Source organism: Polychytrium aggregatum, assembly GCF_025602895.1.
Source record: "Polychytrium aggregatum strain JEL109 chromosome Unknown BJ171scaffold_6, whole genome shotgun sequence".
Lineage (NCBI taxonomy): Eukaryota > Fungi > Chytridiomycota > Chytridiomycetes > Polychytriales > Polychytrium > Polychytrium aggregatum.
In genome coordinates, this window is record NW_026516208.1 from 885,637 (window position 1) to 907,366 (window position 21,730).

Consider the following 21,730-nt stretch of genomic DNA (forward strand, 5'->3'; position numbering starts at 1 on the left):
CACCACCACATCGGCGTCCTTCGCCTCTGACCCGCCGAGCGAGGACACATCGGCCATCGCCAGCAGTACCCATCCTCCTTGGCCCATACCACAAGCAAGCAGCACCGTTCTGCCTAGCTTTGCTTGACCAGCATCGCCATGGCATCAGCCGCATCGTCACCCGCAACGGTGGCCCCATCCGCATCCGTCTCGGCCTTCTCGCTTGTTCAGAGAACGTGCTTCTATATTCCCTTCGACAATCCGCATCAGCTCGAGCTCCACTTCCGATCGTCCATCCGACAGAGCCTGTACGTATCCTCCGGGATTTGGTCCCCTTCCTTGCTGCCGTCATTCCGTCCTGCCGTTTGGTATCGTGCAAGACAACACGTCCATCTTGAGCCCTCCTGCGAAGAAACCGTCTCGTCCTTTGCCCTGCTCGGGGGCCAGCGGAGAGCGAGTCTACACCCCTGGACGACGAAGCAGCGGCCACGGCATTGATCCCTTTCTGGAGTCGGTCCAATCGTCTGTTTCTGCTGCATGTCTTGACTGTTCTCTCTCCGGCCCGATCATTGCCGTCTCCGTCACTGGCGTCATTCTCACCGTCGTTTCCGCCCTCCCAACCCCAACTGAACATTGGTCGTTGCTCCTGCTCCTCCCCTCGCCGGCACCATCCATTTCGTTCCGTGGATCTCTAGACTCGAGAAAATCTCACAGCCCCTCCACGCTGCTCGAGCCGGAACCCTTCGTGGCGACCAGATCCGTGAGGCCTCCAGACTCATCCACTCGATCCTGCAGGAGTTGATCCGGGCCGGGATCCGCGGCGAGCTACCTTTCCAGGATACGCTGATCTTTCTGGACGACCTCATCCGTCCGCTGAAGCCGGCTCCCGGCGGCTGGAACAGCGAGACGGCCAGTCTGTTTGTCGAATATGGCGAACTTGCCAACCCGCTGTGGCTGTCCTCGACGATTGTCGATGTCATGTCGCTGATCGAAACCGAAACCGAGCCCGCCACTGGCCCTGGCAGCAAGAGCTTGGAGCGGCAGCGACTTGTGGTGCTCATCAAGGAAATTACGGTGAGGTCCTTTGGCATCCGCAAAGCACCTGGACTTCCCTGACCGAGCCTTGCATCCCCCGTCGTGCTTGAGAAGCGAGCCAGCGCATTAATGATGTCTCTGTCTGCCCTCGGCGCTCTTGCAGATGCGCGACATTGTCCCAGCCATCATCTTTCGCGAACGGCTCGAGAGCGATCTGCTCGAGGCCGTTGGCCTGATCAACGACCAGAAGAGCTACGATCGGCGCCAAATCCGCACCCGCACCATGAATCTGTACAAGCAGCAAAAGTTCAATCTGCTGCGCGAAGAGAGCGAGGGATACTCCAAACTGCTGACGGAGCTCACCGCCAGTCTTCCTCCGCCGCCTCAGAACGGCTGGGCCATCGACGACGTATACAAACAGCAGCTCGCGAGTGCCGTCGGGGCCACGCTGAACAACGTCAAGAGTCTGATCGGATACTTTGACCTCGACCCGAACCGCGCCTTTGACGTGATCCTGGACTGCTTCATCGCCAATGTGTCTGACCACTGGCGGTTCTTTCTGGAGCTGATCGAGGCCAGCCCCTGGACCAAGCTCGTCAAGACCAAAGGCCTCGACGGCGAAGAGGTCGAGACCCGTGTCGGACTGCCGCTCTGCGCCCAGGTCTTAGGCTTCAAGTTCACCGCGTATTTCAGCCCGGACTTTGTCGGCCAGACCCCGGTCTCGCTGTTCCATGTGGCCGCCCTGCTGATTCGCCACAAAATCATCACCCTTAACGATATCTGGCCACATCTGGGTCCCGACGACGACGAGATTTCCGGAGAATACGAGGCATACCTTGCCAAAGTTGCCGAGCGGTGCAAGTCAGCCGGCCAGATGAAGGGCCTCGAGGTACGAACACTTGGGACCTCGACGTCTCCCCCCTTCTCAAAACTCCCGCAGCTTCGATTACGCAAGAGCATATGTCGCTTCCAGCACCATCACATTTCGCCTCCCCTCTGGTGTCGGAAGGGTTTTACGGCTCCTTCCGTCGGATTGAGTATCCTCTCCGATCTGTGTCGGCGATTTGCCAGAGATTTGTGCCAGCAATTTCCCGGGAGTGTGCGCTTCTAACTCTACTCTTCTTGCTTGCCTTCGCACTGACGACTGGCGCAGCTCGCTGGCATCCTGGCCGACGACGACTCCACTCCCTACAAACCCAGCATGCGCTCTGTTGAGCGCACAGGCTCCTCCATGTCCGTGGATGGTGCCGCACCCAGCACTGTCACCGAGGCCGGCGCTGAGAAAGAAGAGGTAGAAAGTCGTTTCGACATACTGTCTCCGTCGCCACATGCCGTCCAGCCGGACGCTCGACCCGGCTGTTTGTAGCCCCGGCAGAGTACTCACTCCTTCTTGGTTGGCGCTTTGACCTCACAGCCGCCGAAACCCAGAAAGCTGAACCAGAAAGCCGGATTGGCGAACGCCCTCGTGGTCATGGGCGATCAGGTCAATGCTCGTCTCATTCTCCAGCGGCTGCCAAATTTGATTCACATGTATCCCGAGATTGCTGAGGGCTTCTGTCGCCTCCTGCATGTTATCCTCGAGCCCTTGGTGTCCTCGCTCCGTGTCAAGAAGCCGCCTCCGACGCTTCCAGCACAGAGCACTGTGGTATCGATCCACCCTCCAAACCTCCGGAAGCTGCCCAGCAAGGAAGAGCTCAATCCGAACCCAACGCTGATCCTGAACCCCAAGTACTGCGATCTGAACGACAAGGTCTACATCGGCAAACGCCTCCATCCGCCAAAGTATCGATTTGCGTACGATCTCTGGAAAGACAAGCTGCCGCGGGCTTCTGGATTCAGTGATGCGCTTCGCATCATCCGAACCCTCCTGCAGAACGTGGGTCCGTACTTGCATCGCGACATGCTGCTGTTCAGCAAGCTCGTGCGCATCGGCGCTGCACACGTCCGACAGGTTCGTTTTACATCGCAGTGGCCAACAACCATGTAGTGTGCTGTGGGACACAATCGGAGGGTAAGTCGGTCGTGTCCGCACCACTGCTAACTCTCACCCTCCACACCGTCGCTCGACCCAGGCGGATATTCAAGAGAAAGAAAAGAATGTCTGGCTTAACATCATTGCACAGTCCTTTTTCCCCGCGCTCTCGCAAACCAAAGCCAACCCTGGACTTGCAACAGAGCTGTGGCAGCTTGTCTCCTGCTGGCCATACGAGACTCGGTTTGCACTCTACGGGGAGTGGAGACACCGCACATACGAAAACTATCCCGAGCTCCGTGTCGCGCGGGCAGGATGTCTCAAAGACATCAAGTGGATCATGAAGCGGCTCGCCAAGGAGACCATCAAAGCGCAGGGTCGGCAGATCGGCAAGATTGCACACTCCAATCCAACCATCACCTTCCAGATCGTCATCGAGCAGCTCCAGAGCTACGACAACCAAATCCCCTTTGTCGTCGATTCGTCTCGTTATCTCACCGAGCTGGATTTCGACGTCCTGACATTCAGTCTGCTGGAGGCCCTCGCCACAGACAAGCCGCGGATGCAGGACAATGGCAAGACCGTCAGCAAGTGGCTGACCAATCTGGCGACGTTCATCGGGCAGATGTGCAAAAAGCATCCTCTCGAGCTCAGGGCGATTCTGGAGTACATGTGCAACCGGCTCTTGACCAACGAGACTGCCGATCTCGTCATTCTCAACAAGCTCATTGCTCAGATGTCGGGAGTCCGCCCCACGGAGGACTCAACCGTGTCCCAGCTCGAGGCCATGTCCGGCGGCGAGACACTCAAGCGCGAGGTGCTCATGTACGAGAGCCAGCGCACCACCCGCAAGGGCAGCAGCAAGCTGATGAAGGCGCTGATGGAAAGCCAGACGATTGGGCCGCTGGCGCTCCTGATTGCCCAGCAGAAACGCGAGATTCTGTCCCGAATGCGCATGGACGAAGACATCAAGGTGGCTGGGTGGTTTATTGACCACGTAAGTACTTGAATGTCTCGCTGCGACTTTGGGTGTCCGCAGGTGTTGTTTCTGCCCTGCCATTCCCTTGGCTGCATTGGCGATCCCCAGTCCTCAATCCGTCGCCGCTAACGACCGCCATCCCCCGATTCGATCTGGCAGTGCCAAAATAGCTTCATGCAGTATGTCGACTTTCTCGCCTCCAATCTCGACAAGGGCCAGTATTATCCCATCTTTGAGAATCCCGAGGTCATCTGCCTCCGGTTTGGGCTCGATCCGGAGGTGGCCTTCCATCTCTTGCGGCCTAAACTCACGGGCCTGGTGATGGTGCGTATCAGCAGCCGGTTTGTGCCAACTGCACTTTAGCTGCACTCGCTCTGGGTGGATAGCCAATTGTAAACAGGGCATTGCTCTCAACAACCGCCGCATATTCACACTGGCCACCATTTATGCTCTCCATCATTTCGCTCAATCCAAATACCTTACAGGGTCTCCATGATGGCGGACCCTCGCAGCCAGCCAACGTCGAAGGCTCCTCGACCGAGGATGTGACCAACAAGATGGATGTTGACGCAGCCGAAATCGCCGGCGATAACGACATGCACCTCGATATTGCCACCCGGCTGGAGCAGGATCTAGCCCGCCCGAACAGCTGGCACCCAAAGCTCTACGATACCATGCGGTCGGTCCTGTCGATCGTGCCCGAGAAGGTCTGGAGCGGATTGTCCCCACAGTTCTACACGACATTCTGGCAGCTCTCCCTCTATGACATCTTCATTCCCTCGGCTCACTACGCGAGCGAGCAGGCCAAGCAGCGACTTATTATTGAGCAAATCGAGCGGTCGGAGAACGCTCCTGGTGGCGCCCCGCTGTCCAAGCTGCTGAAAGACAAGGAGCGCGCAAAGCTCATGCGCAACCAGCTGGCGCAGGAAGCAGAGCTGCAAGAGGCCCATGTCAAGCGGGTCATGGTGCGCCTGAGCATGGAGAAAAACACTTGGTTCCCGGAATACACAGGCAAGTCGCGCCCGGCGGATGGGGCCGCTTCCACTGATGTCCAGGACTGTGGCAGGACTGGATCATCAATGACTTGTCGCATCGACCAGCACCACGACACCAAACTGATGTTTTCTCGACACCGGTTTCCCCTTTGATTCCAGCCAAGCACGTTGCCCGTCCAGTCTTCCTGATCCAATACTGCCTCGTTCCTCGACTGCTCTTCTCCGAGAGCGATGCCATCTACACGGCCCGACTGATCCATCACATGCACAAGCTCAACGTCCCCAACATCAATATCGCCAAGCTCTATGATGACGCAAGTATCGGATGGACTGTAGAGCCTACAGAATCGATGCCAACGTGCGCTTGCGCCCGTGTACAAGTGCAGGCATAGGATGAGGTTTGTACAGCAGCGCTTACCTCTCCCGTCCTCACCAGTTGCTTACCAGGGATGTTGTCCAAGCCATCATGTACTCGTGCACTGAGAATGAGGCCAAGTGCTACGGTGGGTCAGCGCTACATGTCGCTTTGTGCGAAATCCTCAACGGCGGCAGTGTACTGGTGTTGTACTGCACTGAGTCGGCGCATGCAACTCACAGCGGTACATTTCTGCAGGTCTCTTCCTCGGAGAAATCCTGTCTGTTCTGACGCCGTGGCAGCGGTCTGCCAAGGCATACGATGCCGAGTCGATGGTGAACGGACAGCTGTTCATGAGGCTGTATCTTCCCCGTGCCCCAAATATCAGCGACCACGAACGCTTCAAGCGGCTCATGAGCAAATGGCATACGCAGTTCAAGATTGTAAGTCTTGTTGCTGCAATGTGCAGGCGCGCAAAAATGGCTCCCAGCGCGAGACACTGACACTCCCGCCGCCCGTAGCTATTTGTCTACTGCCTCGAGTCGCAGGAGTACAACCATATCCGAAACGCCATCATTGTCCTGGATAAGATCCGCCCGTGGTTCCCGGCCACGAGACAGTTTGGCAACATTATCGATCAAAAGGTCCAGGCCATCGAGAAGCACGAGAGCCGTGCTGATCTGAAACAGTTGGCCATCAGCTTCCGAGCCAAGACCGCGGCGATCAAATCCCAGTGGTTCTCGGACGAAGAGTTTGGGCTGTTCCGGAGCTCGGCCGCAGCAGCGCGCAGGCCAGAGTCGTCCGAGTCCCAAAACACCAAGCATTCCGATGCCGAGCGAGAAGGCGATGGGTCCCGCGATGCCGACCGGTCCTCCGCGCCAGGCGAGGCAGCGTCGAGTAATGCCGAGCCATCGAGCCGGCGGGCTCCCTCGGGCGACAGAACATCGGGCAGTGGATCAGGAAGAGAGGCCGTCTCTCACCTCCGGCCAACAACCCCCCCTTTGCCTCCCGGTCGAAAGCACGACGATAACCCCGGCGCCAAACCCGGTGACAGTTCGCGCAAGCCGGCAACAGAAGCAGACAGGGGCAGCAAAGCGCCGAGCCTGCGGACCGGTGCCGCTGGAACAAGCTCGTCCGCCGACCGATCCGGGTCGCACCAAGACGACCGCCATACCGACAGCCGACAGGGATCTCGATCGAATGTGGACAGATCCCGGGGTGCTCGAGACAACCGCGACAATCGCGATAGTCGTGAGAATCGGGACAGCCGCGATAACCGCGACAACCGTGATAACCGCGACAGCCGTGATGGTCGAGACAACAGCGGTAACGACCACGCCTCGTCACGCAAGGACGAACGAGACTCCCGCGACAATTCTCATCGGTCCAACCGCGACCGCGAAAAGGAAGAACGAGATAAGGACCGTGACCGTGAACGCGATCGAGACCGGGAGCGGGATCGCGACCGAGATCGGGATCGAGACAGGGAACGGGAACGGGAACGGGATCGAAACGACCGCGACCGCGACCGAGATCGAGATCGAGATCGCGACAGGCGAGAGCCCAAGGACAAAGATCGCAAAGACGGAGCCAGCCGTGACCAGCGCGAACGGGACCGTGACAGAGAGCGGGACCGCGATCGCGAACGAGACCGTTCTGACAACCGCGATCGTGACAGCAACCAAACGACCAGCCCCGCCATGGAACCGCCAGCGACTGACAAGGGTCGTCCCCGATCGTCAATGGCTCCATCGACACCGCCGCGACCAAAGGCTCCGGCCAAGTTCGTGAACGCTCCTGTGACTCCGCCCAAGCCCACGAAGCCGATTGCCCTGCCCGAGAAGCCTCAACGGCCTCCAAGCGACAAGCCAGACGACAGCCTGCAGAGCCCCGAGCGCCGAGAGGCCAAACAAGGCCAAGGGCGTAGCCAGGATGCGGGCGGCGATCGCTCCAATGAAGAGGTGCCCGACGACGAGCGAAATCGCTCACGCAATCGCGACAAGGCAAAGACCAAAGACCGGGATCGCGAGCGAGATCGAGGTCGGGATAAGTCGGAACGCAAGTCCGCCTCAGACCGCGACCAGGCCCCTCGTCGAGAACCCGATAGCGACCGGGACAAGTCTCGCCATAAGGACCGAGACCGTGGCCGTGAACGGGACCGCGAGCGGGATCATGAGCGGGCCGCGGGTGATGCTCCTGACAGCCACGGACGCAATGCCCTTGGAGTATCAGAGGAACGAGCCGATCGAGCGCGTACGAACGACGAGCCGGCCGATGCCAAACCAACTGCGCAAGCAGCAAGCTTCCTCGACCGTCTCGGCCCCCGCCCACAGACACCGCCAAGACGAAAGGTAAGCCAAGCAAAGGATTGGCTGCACAGTGAAATCCGATAAGGCGTCTATCGTGTCGAGTTCGATCGGCTACTTGTCGCCGGATACCTGCTTCATGGCACGAACTCGATTGCACTATCGCACATTCCGCTCTGCACCATCTCTGATTTGATCTCTTGAAACCAACTTGCGACTGCCTTGGTTGCTGGCTCGCACGGCCAGCCGGACAGCCGCGAGCCAGCTCGACGCAGGGGCGATGGTGGCCGTGACACCAGGTCTCAACGAGCTGACGAAGGTGAGACAGCACCACCGAATGGGGTGCATTCAGGCAATAGCAAGGGTATTGTATGGCCGCCGTGGGACGGTATGGGCTCGCGGATTCTTCATGCTGATTCCGCTTTGGTGCTCCAGGACCGAGCCAAAACGATGACGACGAGGCGTCCGGCGGTGCCCGAAAGCGTGGACACGAGCAAGGTAGGTCTGGCCACTGCCGCCCACTGCAAGCGGGATGCACAGAGAGATCAGATACTCGATCGCTCGTTCTCCCTGATGCTGATTGCCAATCGTTTGTGGCTGACTGCGTTGTCATGGCCTTCCAGTCGACGACGACAGATCCGAGTCCCGCACATCGCTTGCCCCGCCGCCACAGGCTGTAGCTGCACAAAGCGGCAACGACGGCATAGGCCCTACAGGAGGAGCCAAAAAAGTCAAGATCATTCGCCAGTCGAACTGAGGATCGTCGGCGAGCCAATACACCGATGTGATTTGCATTCGTATCGCTGGGCTTTATTGCACTCTGGATGCATCCTGCGCAGCGGCAAGATGGTCGCGGAAACAGAGCAGACGCGGATCTGGCTCGGCCGGCTCAAAGCATGCTCTCAAAGGTGGCTTTGGTGGTATCCTTGGACTCCTTGACCAAACCCGAGATGGCCTTGAACTGGGGGTGGCTGGCGTCTTGGAGCAGCTGGAACAGTACCGACTCGGACGACACGATTTTGCATCCAGCGGTCCGGAGGAACTGACAGTCGTATGCAAGCCGGAGAAGGGGCATTGTCAGCGTCTCAAAGGGACACACAGGCTGTGTTAAATGCGACGGTGTCTGTTGCGTCAGCAGTCTCACCTCGATTGCGATCGGGATCTCGCCGGCGTTCATGGATGAAACACCATCCCGGAGGACATAGACATCCAGGTCGGCATCCAGGAGATCCAGAGCGGTCTGCAGCACACAGACATGCGACTAGGATTGCGATTGTGATTGTTTGCCCATCCATATCGTTAGCGCTGGTGCCGCCTGCCGCCTGCCCACTCGCCAGGGCCGGCTTCGTACCTCGATTCCAAAGAGAACCACGGATTTGGTGCCGAGTCTGTGGACAGTATCCTGAACCTCGGGCGTCCACATCGAGAACTTGGTCTTGGGTGTGATGATGCGGGCATCCTCGATGTCCAGCTGGCTGTCGGTCGGGCCCAAACCTGCACCCACAAAGCAACACCGATGATACATGCACAGAGCCGTCAGGAGTGCGCAGGTCCACGATGGTATCCCGCAGGCCGGTCGCGAATCTGCCAGCACGCAGCCTGGAATGCGGGTGTCGTCGGGCAGAAATACACCCACGTACCTTTCGGGTTCTGCTCGGTGACAATCAGAGGAATATCCAGGAGCTTGCCGGCCGAGATCTGATCAACAAGCATGGCAGCAGTGAGGCTCGGGTGGATGCAAGCGCCAAGACTGCACACGGCTCTCCCTGCTCCGTCGGGAATGACCAACGGACACACCTACCATCTTTTTGGCGGTGCTGATGACATAGTGATATTGGTAGATGTGCGGCTTGAACTTTTCCTGAATATCGCACAGGAAGAACGCCGTGGAGGACGGATGGATGCGGGTTCGCAGGGCTCGGACGGCGATGGCAGACATGGCTGGTGAGATGAGGGGCAGGCGGGGCCAAGAGGCGAGAGAGCGAACGGCGGCAATCTGGCTGGCAAATCCGCTCGCCACGACGATTGCTCACATGCAAGCCCTGGGTATCCGTAAACAATCGGGCATGTGCCCGGTCTCCTGCAAGGGGCGAATGCAACCAGCGGTGCTCTGCTCGCTGGGTGGGAGTGCACATCCAGCCCAACGATACTGCGATTCCCGAGCAATAAAAGCTCCACTGTGGCCGACGAACTGGACACCAAGTATTGAGGGAGAGTTGTTTTCTCTGGTCGTGGCCAAACGGTGTGTCCAGGGTGCCTGTACGGAGCCGTGCTGAGGGTCGAATACATGCCACAGGAGATCGCCACAGGAGATCGATCGAGTGCATTCGAGACCGCACTCCCAAGCCCAAAGGCAAAACGGGGATACACTGTGCCGTTTTCATTTGTGCAAACTGTAGTATATTTAGTCGATGGGGAGCTATCGGTCAAAGTCAAAGTCGTTTGGATTCATGGAGCGCTTGGCGAGCCTGGCAACCAGGCCGGACAACTGAACCAGGCTCTGGATGCCGTCGATCATCTGCATGTGGCAGATGCCAATATCCTTCGATAGGTGACATGCTGCAGGTCAGTGCACCGTCGATTTGGGTCATTCGAGAGCCAGGGTCTCGCATGATGCCCGAGTATGCGATCCGCGCTGCTCGTGCCGTTCGCGCTGCTCACCTTCATGTACTCCAGCTTGAGATACTCGGCCATGTCATAGGACTTGACGACCTTGAACAGCGTGCTGATGATATCCAGACCACTGTATCCTTGGTTCCAAAGCTCCTCGATGCGCTCGAGCGCCTTTTGCAGATCGGCCGTGATACAGCCGCGAATCAAGTCCTGGACCACAACCGGGTGTGGTTGGTCGCAGACCTTGAAGACATTGTCAGCGGACACAAAGCCGAACCCGGAGTGGGTGGACTGCAAGTTGTTGATCGCCTGGCGCATATCTCCCTCGCTGGTGAAGATGATGGCTTCGAGGCCATCGGGGCTATAGTTGACCTTGAACAGGGAGACAGACAAATTTTAGTCAGAGGACGGCAAGTGGGCACCGCAGGCAATCAAACGAAGCAGCACTCGATCCGATGCCACCAGTCCGTGCCCCAGATGCAATACGATGGCAGAGCGACACACATTCTCAAACTGGCAGATCTCCATCAGACGCTTCAGCAGCTCCTTCTCGGTGAGCCTCGTGTACCGCAGCATGGCACAGCGACTTTGGATGGGCTCGATGATCTTGCTGGACTGGTTGCACGCCAGAGCGAACCGGGTGGTGTTGGAGTAAATCTCCATGGTTCGCCGCAGGGCCTGCTGGGCGCCCGCAGTCATGCTGTCCGCCTCGTCAAGGATGATGATCTTGTGGCGGCCGGGCGGAAGAGTGACTTTCTTCTGGGCAAACATCTTGATGCGATTTCGGACGACGTCAATGCCGCTGTGGTCATGGGGGCGGATCCAGTATCTCAGAGTCTTATTCGGGTCCAGGTATGAGCGTTGCTGGCGGGCGAGTGAATCGACCATTCTCGATCCAGACTCACCGATCATCCGAAGCATTCAGCTCGAGGACGGCTTCCTTGTAGGACGGGCCAAGCAGCTCATGCGCCAGACAGAGGATGCTGGTTGTCTTGCCGATTCCAGGAGGGCCCTGTGGCCGAGCGGCAGGCGGATGAGTTGTTGCTGTTGGCGCTGCAAATGGCACTGCAGCGATCACGGCGGGGACATACCGAGATGATGATGTTGGGCACATTGCCGTCCTTGGCTATGATCTCGAGTCTTGACACTGTCTCCTGGTTGCCGACAATGTCCTTGAGCAGCGAGGGACGATACTTTTCGACCCTGGAGAAGGAAACCCGATCATGAGGATCAAACAGGTCATGAGCGGCACACCGAGGAGCGCTGGGGAAAACTGGCCAAGGTCGTCATTACCAAGGGAGCTCGTAGTCCTCAGACTCTCCCTGGAAGCTGCCCGAGGCCGAGGGTGCTGCTGAGGCGGCCATGATTGCGATCAGAACAAACAACTCTGCACCCGATCGCCTTGCGAGCCCTTGGTTTCTGAGAAAGGCAACATTGTGCGGATCGAACCAGGCTGGCTGGCTGGCTGGCTGGCTGGATTGACTGTGGCAGTGTGGTGGCAGTGTGGTGGCACGGCACAGTGTATCTCTAAGTGCCCCTCAGCGATGCGACCGATTCCAGTCCCGGTTGGCTTTCGTTTTGCCTTTGGGTTTGGGAGTGCGGTCTCGAATGCACTCGATCGATCTCCTGTGGCGATCTCCTGTGGCATGTATTCGGCCCTCAGCACGGCTCCGTACAGGCACTCTGGACACACCGTTTGGCCACGACCAGAGAAAACAACTCTCCCTCAATACTTGGTGTCCAGTTTGTTGGCCACGCTGTAATAAACAACCCGATGCAACCGAGAATAACGAGCGCCTTCGAAATTGGCTGTGCTGTTGGATCTAAGGTCCAGCGGGCGGCTGGCCCTGGCTTTGGGCGGCAGCCTGAGCCTGGACTTGCGCCTGCGCTTGAGCCTGTGCCTGTGCTTGTGCTTGAGCCTGGGCTTGAATCTGGGCTTGTGCATGAGCTTGTAATTGCGCTTGGGCATCGGCCAACTGTCGCTGGCGCAGGCTGTGCTGTTGTATTTGTACCAGTGGAGGGAACGACTGCAGGGACTGGCCAGCTCCAACGGAGGCTTGGGCGGCCTGCCGCTGTTGGAGTTGCAAGAACTGCTGTATCAGATGCTGCTGCTGTGCAGCATGATGCATCTGCTTCTGGGTCTGGCAAGGATGATCGAGTCAAAAGAGCGGCAATGTAAGCATTGAGCACAGTCAATCCAATGTGGGATGTGAGGTCAAATCGCTCGCAGTGCCCACCTGTTGCTGCTGCTGTTGCTGTTGTTGCTGTTGTTGCTGCTGCTGCTGTTGTTGCTGTTGCTGGTACATGAGCATCATGATCTGCTGTGGAGTCAATGTCGCGGTGCCGGACGCGAGTGGGAACTGCATGGACTGTATCCCCGGTGCCGCCGGTCGAGGTTGTTGCTGTTGCTGCTGCTGTTGCTGCTGTTGCTGTTGCTGTTGCAGCGACATGAGAAGCTGCGGGTTTTGAGCCATCAGCTGCAGGGGTGTCTGCATGGGGCGGAATGTCGCCTGCGCAACCTGGGGCGACGCCGTGACGGGCCGGACATTGACGCCTGTCAATGTGTTGCTATGAAGTGCTGGCGACACGTTTACGGCATTCGCCATAGGCATGTTCATCGCGAGCGAGGCCGGGGTCATCACTGGCGTGGCAACCTTGACAGCGCCGGGCTTCGGGGATGCCGTCGGGAGCGCCGTGCCTCCTTGAGACATGTTCGCCAACGCGCTTCCCGGATCGACCTTCACCATTGCCGGCACTTGCGCTGGCGACTTGGTCTTGTCACCAATGTTCTCCTGCTTGATGGATTTGAGTGAGGAGGACTCTCCAAGAGCGCCGCTGGCGTCCATGTGCATGATGCCGCCAGTGGCGCCTGTCTCCGTGACGAGGCTGGGCTCGGAATTCCCGATACCAAGTTGGGGTGTTGCCGCTCCGGCCTGTCCTGTCTTGTTGCCGGACAGCTTCGCTTGCGACGACAGAACCTCTTGCTTGATCATAGGTGACGACATGATGCCAGGCTTGCTCTGGCCGTTGTCGGACTGATCGACCTGTGGCGGCATGGTCGCAAAACCCGCTTGACCAGCCGCTGCGTTGGTGGTCGACTGTGCTGAATTTAGTTTTTTGGACTGGAGGAGCATCTGGAAATGCATCTGTTGTTGTAGATGCGGGTTCTGCACTGGCTGCATCTGGTGTACATGTAGCGGCGATGTCTGTTGTTGGTGAGCGGGCTGCTTCGGGGACTGCTGAGAAAGAACCGTGTGGTTGCCGGACTGGCCAAATGTCTGTACTGACGAAGCTCCCGCCAGGGCCATCGCGGCTGACTCCGGCTTGACATCGGATGGATTTGGATTGGAAGCTGCATCTGCGGGTGCTCCCGAGACCGATGACTGTTATGGATGGGGGGGGCACAGTAACAGAGTCGCCTGTGAGCAATCTTGAAAGCTACATACGTGCGATTGTGACAGAGCCGATGGTCGGACTGATTCCGTAAGCGCTATAAGCGCCGCTCGCCCACCTTTGCCAGGCGGGATGTAGGGTTGACCTGGACGACGGCAATTCGATTGGATACTTGGGGATCGGCGTTGGCTATAGAGCCATCGGGACTGATGACAATGTCTGAGATGACGTTGTGGGTGAGGCCGTAAAAGGACTTGAAGTGGCAGACATACTGGTTTGCGGCAGCTTTGTTGCCGACCGGGAAGCTATCAGCAGACCGGTTGTGGATCTGTGAGTAACGACGGCACCTCGGAACCACGGTGTCGAGCCGGATCAAGCGGAGCTGCCACCTCTTTGGCAGGTTGCGGCAGTGCGTCAGCAAAGACGACCTCCACTAGTACTTACGCCATCGTGCCTCCGTTGCCAGTGGCGTATCCCTCGGTGTCGCCCCACCGGAGAATCGCCTCGTACTCGCCGTTGCCCATGTCGTATTGATTGAGGATTGTGTAGACCTTCTTGCCGGTCGACGAGGCTGAAAGTTATGGCAGAAAGATATTGCAGCGAGACATGGCATCAGCACATTCCACACCAATCCAGAACTCTTCGAACATGCGCGCGCTCTGATGGCACGGCCCCCTGAATCGTAGCTGCTCAAGCCATTGCCAACCACAAAGCATACCGTTGCCATCCGCAGTGTTCTCGAACTTGATCGTACGAACCAATTTTTGTCCGGTGACGTGCGGAAGCGCCTCCTTGAGTGCTCGATCTTGAACACAGTAGCGACATTGGTGAGACCGCTGCCGCAGAACATGGAGCTCCAAGCAGCGACTCTCGATACAACTCCGTGACTTACTCTTTTTGACTTTCTGGTCGACCGAGAGGATCGGCTCCGCATCCGAAATTCGCCGCTTTCTCTTGAGCTCCTCTATATGGCGATGATTGCGAAAGCTGGGCCCGTGATAGTCGCCATTCAGAGTGGTGAGCTGATGCGCCGATAGCGCGCTACGGCGACGCAGTCCCATCTAGCGGCTAACTCTCACACAGCGCCACCATGACCCGATGGCTACGCTCAAAGAACCCGGGTTTGTGTCATGCAAGTCGATTCCCACGCAATTGCTTGAGAATAGTTGATGCATACCTTGGCTGAAATGGCTGACCGGCCTTCTACGGGGACCAAAGAAGCGGCGGATCAGTAAAGCAGCAACCAACAGCTGCTTGGTAGCTGACCAGTACTGAGCGCTGGGCAATGGCGTGCGTGCTGCCGCGAACACCAACCTCATCCATAAACAGCAGCAACTTGTTCATTGCCTCTGCCTTGGCCTCCTCTTCCTGCTTGCCGACAAGGCTTTTGGTCCTCTGAGTCAGCGCCAGAGAACGACCCTTGTGCTGGTTGTAAGCAATCGTGTTCTTGGCCACCATCACTCTGGGCGACGGGTCCAGACAAAGTGGCTCGGAGAGGATTGGCTGTGCAGAGCCATCGAGACAAAAGGAAGAATAGTGGCAGCAGCGCGATGGAGTCAGTCGGCTGCACGCAGCAGATCGCAGCGACCGAGCGGATTCGTTCAAGATGGCCATGAACAAGAGCCGCAGAGAGTCGGTACTTGCCAGAAGCTTGGCCTCCATGGCCGTCACAAAGTCCTCTGACCACGGCGCCTTGCCCTCGGCCTCGGCGACCTGAGATACATCGGCCCACAGAGCCGCGAGTGGCGGCACTACGGTGACCGTGAAGGAGTATGCAGGAAGGAGGCTGGATGCATCGGCAGTCTTTGGCTGACCCTTCATGACATAGCGATGATCATGGATCTCGACAATCATCTTGCCTATCGAAGCAGCGTCGGTCGAAACCGCGACACATCGGCGAGATGAGAGGTAAGGAGCATCAGCTGCACATCGCCAGAGCACTTGGCCAGATGCGATGTGGATTCGCCGAGAGAACCGTTGCTGGCAAGCCCAGACCTTCAGTAAAGTTGGACTCGTTGAACAGATCAGAGCCGTTTTGGGGGAGCTGTCCCTGCATGATGGAGCTCAGGAATTCCTACGACGACGCAAAGTCGGAGCACTGTGAGAATCCTTCAGCGATTCTGCCAGTCGAGCAGGCGAGCGACCGGGTGCAATTGCAGAGCATGTTCTCGTCCGGAGGTCCTGAATGGATGCATCCCAAGCCAAGCCCATCCCAAACTCGCAGAGGTCGAACGAGATTGCATACATTCAGGGTCGAGTTGTACGGAAACATGGCATCGGGCTGAGAATCGGTCGAGTCCAGAGGAGAGAGAGGCAAAGCAAAAATGAGCACTCCCAAGACGCCGATATCATACAGGTGCACTGCTCTCTGCATCGTTGGTTCCTCGAGTGGACATGACTATCGTCACCCACCTTATGCTGGAAGGTAACATGGGAGGCATGCATGTGGATGACCAGTCCGGCCTTTTGCTTTGGAGGCGGTGCGCTTGAGGCGAGCGATCCCAGGCTGCTCTGGCTCGCAGTGACAACCGCTGGAGGTGTGGGATATGCAGACTGGATCAGTGTGTGTCGGGCTTGGTCGCATCGGCAGCGGCCAGCTCCTCCCGAGTTCATGATGGTGCTGTGCTTCCTGTCGGGGGGGGGGTGGGACCTTCGGCGAGCAATTCACTCATCGAGGCGAGCAGTTCGCGGATGGCAGCATCGAGAGCAGAGGGCATTGCCTGAATCGAAGCGGGTTGGAGCGGACGAGCGACACGAATCGGTTATTATGCGTCTGCACTCACAGCTCAGCTTGGACGTCGGCCCCTTTGGTATTTTCACCTGTTGTGAAGGAAGATGAAAATTGGACGGAGCGTGAGCTGGATCTGATGCCTGTCGAGGGCTTGGTAGCCTCATACAGATCGGCAGGCACGGAGGGATGGGTCAATGGGGCACGGCAAGATTCAGGCAGGCGAGAGCCATCCGAACAGCCAAGGGCAAGCCAGAGGTTTTGGCGAGACGAATGAAGAGCGAGCATCCGTCCACACCCGTCCGTTGCTTTAATTGTGTGATCGTGGGCAACAGCGACGGCGATCGGGGCAGCTGGTAAACAGGAGCCGAGGGAGGAACGAGGCCGATGGGATGAAGCTCGCCCGAACGCAGCCAACACTCATGCAAAGCCTGCCGGCGCCAGGCTTGCTCTATTACTTTGGACATGCGGGGGTGATCACAGGTGATCTCGATGGATGGGTAGCGGGCCTGGGCGGTGGGCAATGTCAGCTGTGCGAGGGGGTGGGGCGCTTGACGGATGCTCAGGAGAGATGGATCAAAAGCCGCGGCGAACGAAAGCGGAGGCGAACTCTGGCGGTCTGTGTCCGAAGCGATACCCATCCTTCCCACCTCCTCACATCGAGGCCCAGATGCAGCCCCAGCCAGTCACCCCTCCCCGAGTTCCGCTGGACAGCGAGAAAATGAATCAGCGGTAGCGACTCCACGATGCTTATATTCAAACGAGATACGTATGCAGCTTGTCCTGTCGCAGCATCGGACGAAGAAACGAGAACGACGACGGACAACTCTGGCGGCAGCAACAGCGTTACTCGACTCAGGAGTAGTCTCCTAGAAGAAGGGATTCGGTGCGCTGTTAGCCTGGGTCTGGAAGAGGTTCTGGTTGCCGAACGGCTGCTGTTGCTGGGCAGCAAAAGGTTGCTGTTGCTGGAGACCGAACGGCTGCTGCTGCTGCTGTTGTTGTTGTTGTTGTTGTTGGAAGCCAAATGGTTGTGTGCTGGCGCTCTGGGGTGCGAGAGAGGCGAACGGATCCTGTCCTCCGAACCCACCGGCGCTGCCAGTCGAGAGACTGGCGGCTCCGGTATAGGGCGAGGGGTTGAAGGACGAGAATCCAGAGATGCCCGAGGCCCCCGAGACGCTGCTCGCTCCGCTGAAGGGCGAGGCAGTTCCCGAGATGCCGCCGAAGGCGTTTGCGGCCGAGCTGTTGGCCCCGAGCAGGTTGGATCCGCCCTGGGCAGAGAGCTGCGAAAGCGTGGGCTGGGCCGGCTTGGGAGCTTCCCACTGGAAGGCATTGCTGGTCGCGGCGGGTGCGGAGGAGGCAAATGGGTTCTGGGAAACCTGGGGACCGAAGCCGCCGTTGCTGACCGGCTTGGCCGACTGGAGCGGATCCAGCCCCGAGAACGCCGGGGTGGTCTTTCTGCTTGACGCAAAGATATCTTGGGGCGACGAGCTGCTCAAGGCAGGGCTTCTTGTGGACTGCTGGTGACAAGAAGGATGGGCCCGCTGCGTGAGTAACGGCGGCAGTCGAATGTCGAGACGGCAGCACATCGACACAGCTCCCACCCTCCGACGAAGCACAGAGGGGAAGAGCGGGTCTGGGTGTGAACATTGTGGACGTGCATCACGGAACAGCCCGCTCTTGCTCCCGGGTCCTCACCGAGTTTAGTCCACCCAGGGAGGCAAACGGGTCGCCGGAAGCAGAAGCACCCGCAGGCTTGCCGACAGCTGCACCCCCAAAGATGTTGGGGCTTGTGGGAACCCCCGAGGTCAGAGCAGGTCTGGCGGTTGAAGGGATTGTGGCGTCAGGATGATGATAACTCCCAGGAATGCGCGATCGGCGAGCAAACATCGCATGATGGGCATGATGGTGCCAACTCACTGGATAGGCTTGCTGCCCGATAGACTTGCAAACGGATCGATGTTGGCGTTGCTAGGAACGTGAAGAAGGAGTCAGAGCCAGATGCACATACCAATGCACGTACCAATGCGCTGCACCCGAGCCGTACACGCCACAGCAAAGTGTTTGGGAGATATCCAGACCAGCGCCCTCGCTGGCTCAAACTCACTTGCTTCGAGTGAGATCGACGAGATGGTCTTCGGTTTTGGGCTGCAATTAAGAACGGCAGGAAGCAGCGCAGGTTTGGTCAATACAAGACAGGAGGCAGGACTGAGAACGATGTGACCCGAGCCGACTCGAGCACGGACTGCACTTTGCCATAGGACGTCGCCTCTTTGTGGCTCAGAGGCATTGGTTACTTACAGGGATCACGACAGGCTTGTTGATGAAGGGGTTGGCGGCTGAGGCAGACAGAGGCTGCAGTCCCGCAAACGGGTTGGCGGCCGAGTTAGCAGCGGCGGCAGCGTTAGCCATGGCCTGTTGTTGCTGTTGCTGGGCGAGGAGCTGCTGCTGTTGCTGCTGCTGGGCAAGCAACTGCTGCTGTTGTTGCTGTTGGATCAGGTACTGCTGCTGAAGCTGCTGCTGTTCAAGCTGTTGCTGAAGAAGCTGCTGCTGTGCCAACTGCTGCTGAAGCATCTGTTGTTGGTAGAGCTGGTTTTGGAGACCAAAGGGATCCGAGTTGGCGAGGTTGGGGGCTGGGACCTCGGCGGTGCTTGAGAAAAAGTCAATCAGGACGGGGTCTCCGGTCCGGTGCTCGGCTACGGTGCTTCCGGTCATGTGTGCTTGCATCTTTCGTCGCTCGATGGCTTCCTTTTCGCTCATCTCAAGCGCTCGCTGAAGTTCAGCCTCGCTGAGGTCGGCGGACAGAGAATTAGAGCATTTGCGTCAACGATAGACCAGCTTATGTTGCAACGATGTGCATTCTATGGTGAGACGGGGGGGTTTGTGCGCCGGCATTGTTGCGCCATCCCAACGCGCTACAGTGGAGCATACTTCTTCAAGCCTTCGAGGCGACGTCGCTCCTCGGCCGTGGCCGTCTTTTTGCTTTCTTCAAGGGCACGGCGCATGTCGGTATCAGCAAAGTTACCGCCGCTTTCGCCATAGTGCCCGCTGCCGTAGTCCGAGTCGCCAACGTAGTTGCTTCGGCCACGGCGATTGGTGCGGGCGTCACGCAGACGCTCCTCGTCGTTCAGCAGGGCGGTGACTTCTTTGCACTTTGAGCGGACTGGGCGATATCAAAGCAGCCACACGAGGGCGGATCCATCAGTGGCCAGATCGGGAACGAGACCGCATTGGATATATCGAGGGGAAGCCAGGACATTCGGCGCGATAGACGACAAGGTCCTACCCAACGAGCCTTGGTCGCGACCGTCGTCGTCAAAGTACTGGAACTCCTTCAAGGTCTGAATGATGTGGATGTTTTCTTTGAAATACTCGACAACCAGATCAGAGCCGTTTCTCAGTATGTAATCCGTGAGAATCAGCGACTGGTGTTTTTGGGATCGACAGCGCAGAGATAGAAGAAAGGAGGGCCAGTATGAGAAGTTGAACGGCCCGAAGCGACACGAGAAACGAAGCGGGCTTGAAAGAGGACGATACCAGAAGCGCAGTGTGACGGTGTGGCGGGCCCGAATGGACACCGCCCTCACACGCCACAACCACGCAACAGGCCGTTCTCGATGGGATCTGTCGGTGCCGGCCAGCGAGCGCACGACCAGAGAGCGCACGACCAGAGGAGCGCACGGCCAACACACCTTGTACACATGTCTCCAGTTCTTGCCAGAATCATTCAGACGCTTGTCCAGGATCTCCATGATTTCCAGAAACTCTCGTCTACGCGGATGGACAGAGGCAGAAGTGAGCGTGAGCTCGAGCATGCGAGTCGTGAGGCGAAAGGGGGCACACATCTGGACGAGCCAAAAAGAACCTCCTCCCCCCCCCTCTCCATCGAGTATGACGTACTGGGTGTAGGTAGAGCTTGAGATTTCATCCATCAGCTTGGCAGAAGGGCCCCACTGGGACAGGCGAGGAAACAAGCCCAGAAAACCAAAATACAATCAGTTTTCGCTGGATTTGGGACATGTCCCGTCCAAACACACTGCTCTGTGCCGAATCTGTGGGCTCGGCGCGCAAACCACCCTCCTCCCCAGACGGCCCGCCAAGCAAAGCGTCCGGTCCGGTCCGGCTTAGTTTGGTTTGGTTTGGTTTGGTAGTCTTTTCGCTCGAGAGTGCCGAGCCAAGGCGACTTCAGCATCAAACCAGCGGGCCACAGCAGATGAAGAGCCCGGCATTGCCACAGGACCGGACGGCAGGGACCGCTAATGGATGAACGGTAGGACGGACAGCAAAACTTACAGCATCGTTGGACGTGGCCGTGCTGATCCAGGTTGATTTTGTCGAGGAGGTGGGTTAGGGGGGGGGGCGGGGCGGAGGATAGAGAGTGGTGGCGGGTGGGATGGGATGCGATGATAACATCAGCAACCGAACGAGCCAGGAGCCGTTTGAATCTGCGGGCGGCGGATGTGCTTTGTCCACCCAAGCACCGGAGACGGGCCAACTCACCGGACTTTGATCTGCAAGTCCGAATACCCCTTGACGAGGTTTTTGCTGGTGGACAGAGAGCAGAATTCAAGCCAGAGTCAGTCAAGAGCCTGTCGAGCTCGGCGAAGCGAAGAGGGGGGGGGATTCTGATCTCCTCGCTGGCGACAGAACCGAGGAAGATGCGGATTCTGCATCCGTGCGGGACCAGGCAGCCTGTTGTGGGAGAGGAGAGTGAAGCCAAGGAGGCTGGATCCGATACACAATCGCCGGACGAGGGCCCAGGCAGGAAAACCTACGCCGTGCGCATAACACTCTTGCCGACGCCTGACATGACGGATGATGCTGGGCGGGTGTGGATTCGATAGCGAAGGGTTCGGGGCTGTGCGCCGAGGGAGGACGACGGAGGAGGGATTGGTCTCGCGGGGAGGCTGTTGCTGCTGTTGGCGCTGGCGCTGGTGCTGGTGCTGCTGCTGCGGCCTTGCGCTGGAGACGGGGAGAGCGGACGAGCGCCCTGTGTGTGCGGATATTGGAGGAAAACGCCCGGGGGAAGGCGAGCGGAAATCCATCCAAAAGAGAAGCGCTGACGACAGGGGTCGTGCCGAAGGGCGGATCGAACCGGAGCGAGTGGCGGCGTGGGAACCTGCTGCTGAGGATACTGGCCGAGTATACAACATCGAAGGCGAGGAAACGATCCCGAGGATGCGAGATCGAGTATACGGATTGCTCAGGGCGCTGAATACACTCTAGGCTCTGACAGCGATGACAACGCCTGTGGACCGCACGCCGCCGCTCCTATTTGCTCGGCTCAACTGGACTCGAGTGCCTGGAAGCAGCCAGCACTCCCATCACGGGCATCTGCTTTCCAAAAACACACACCCTCCATTGCAAACCCAGGGGCC

General features: G+C 58.3%; 5 protein-coding genes across 5 annotated transcripts; 1 reads left to right on the forward strand and 4 right to left on the reverse strand.

Annotated features, from left to right (window-relative positions):
• Positions 1 to 806: 806 nt before the first annotated feature.
• On the forward strand, positions 807 to 5,842 carry BJ171DRAFT_259098 (transcription factor/nuclear export subunit protein 2-domain-containing protein). The gene is made up of 10 exons (XM_053106763.1): positions 807 to 1,053; positions 1,178 to 1,903; positions 2,168 to 2,305; positions 2,429 to 2,965; positions 3,087 to 3,983; positions 4,125 to 4,289; positions 4,451 to 4,976; positions 5,120 to 5,463; positions 5,574 to 5,758; positions 5,837 to 5,842. The coding sequence occupies exons 1-8, from the start codon at positions 958 to 960 to the stop codon at positions 5,350 to 5,352; spliced, it is 3,318 nt and encodes a 1,105-aa protein (XP_052970060.1). The 5' UTR covers positions 807 to 957; the 3' UTR covers positions 5,353 to 5,463; positions 5,574 to 5,758; positions 5,837 to 5,842.
• Positions 5,843 to 8,407: 2,565 nt separating this feature from the next.
• On the reverse strand, positions 8,408 to 9,685 carry BJ171DRAFT_455961 (Isochorismatase-like protein). The gene is made up of 5 exons (XM_053108299.1): positions 9,423 to 9,685; positions 9,262 to 9,319; positions 8,973 to 9,115; positions 8,766 to 8,882; positions 8,408 to 8,663 (listed from the first exon to the last, which is right to left on the reverse strand). The coding sequence occupies exons 1-5, from the start codon at positions 9,558 to 9,560 to the stop codon at positions 8,511 to 8,513; spliced, it is 609 nt and encodes a 202-aa protein (XP_052970061.1). The 5' UTR covers positions 9,561 to 9,685; the 3' UTR covers positions 8,408 to 8,510.
• Positions 9,686 to 10,000: 315 nt separating this feature from the next.
• BJ171DRAFT_455964 (P-loop containing nucleoside triphosphate hydrolase protein) lies at positions 10,001 to 11,622 on the reverse strand. The gene is made up of 6 exons (XM_053108300.1): positions 11,528 to 11,622; positions 11,326 to 11,437; positions 11,140 to 11,246; positions 10,739 to 11,036; positions 10,283 to 10,606; positions 10,001 to 10,163 (listed from the first exon to the last, which is right to left on the reverse strand). Exons 1-6 carry the CDS (start codon positions 11,596 to 11,598, stop codon positions 10,041 to 10,043), a joined length of 1,035 nt encoding a protein of 344 aa, XP_052970062.1. The 5' UTR covers positions 11,599 to 11,622; the 3' UTR covers positions 10,001 to 10,040.
• Positions 11,623 to 11,836: 214 nt separating this feature from the next.
• BJ171DRAFT_259129 (Spt20 family-domain-containing protein) lies at positions 11,837 to 16,908 on the reverse strand. The gene is made up of 14 exons (XM_053106764.1): positions 16,814 to 16,908; positions 16,411 to 16,447; positions 16,040 to 16,158; positions 15,873 to 15,908; positions 15,623 to 15,701; positions 15,272 to 15,486; positions 14,942 to 15,130; positions 14,805 to 14,830; positions 14,520 to 14,614; positions 14,346 to 14,432; positions 14,072 to 14,198; positions 13,746 to 13,932; positions 12,472 to 13,617; positions 11,837 to 12,375 (listed from the first exon to the last, which is right to left on the reverse strand). The coding sequence occupies exons 1-14, from the start codon at positions 16,820 to 16,822 to the stop codon at positions 12,058 to 12,060; spliced, it is 2,670 nt and encodes an 889-aa protein (XP_052970063.1). The 5' UTR covers positions 16,823 to 16,908; the 3' UTR covers positions 11,837 to 12,057.
• Positions 16,909 to 17,077: 169 nt separating this feature from the next.
• On the reverse strand, positions 17,078 to 21,363 carry BJ171DRAFT_492294 (uncharacterized protein). The gene is made up of 12 exons (XM_053109801.1): positions 21,128 to 21,363; positions 20,853 to 20,897; positions 20,646 to 20,667; positions 20,253 to 20,305; positions 20,045 to 20,123; positions 19,639 to 19,777; positions 19,284 to 19,515; positions 18,654 to 19,140; positions 18,460 to 18,500; positions 18,273 to 18,323; positions 18,051 to 18,171; positions 17,078 to 17,872 (listed from the first exon to the last, which is right to left on the reverse strand). Exons 1-12 carry the CDS (start codon positions 21,160 to 21,162, stop codon positions 17,225 to 17,227), a joined length of 1,953 nt encoding a protein of 650 aa, XP_052970064.1. The 5' UTR covers positions 21,163 to 21,363; the 3' UTR covers positions 17,078 to 17,224.
• Between the last annotated feature and the right edge of the window lie 367 nt (positions 21,364 to 21,730).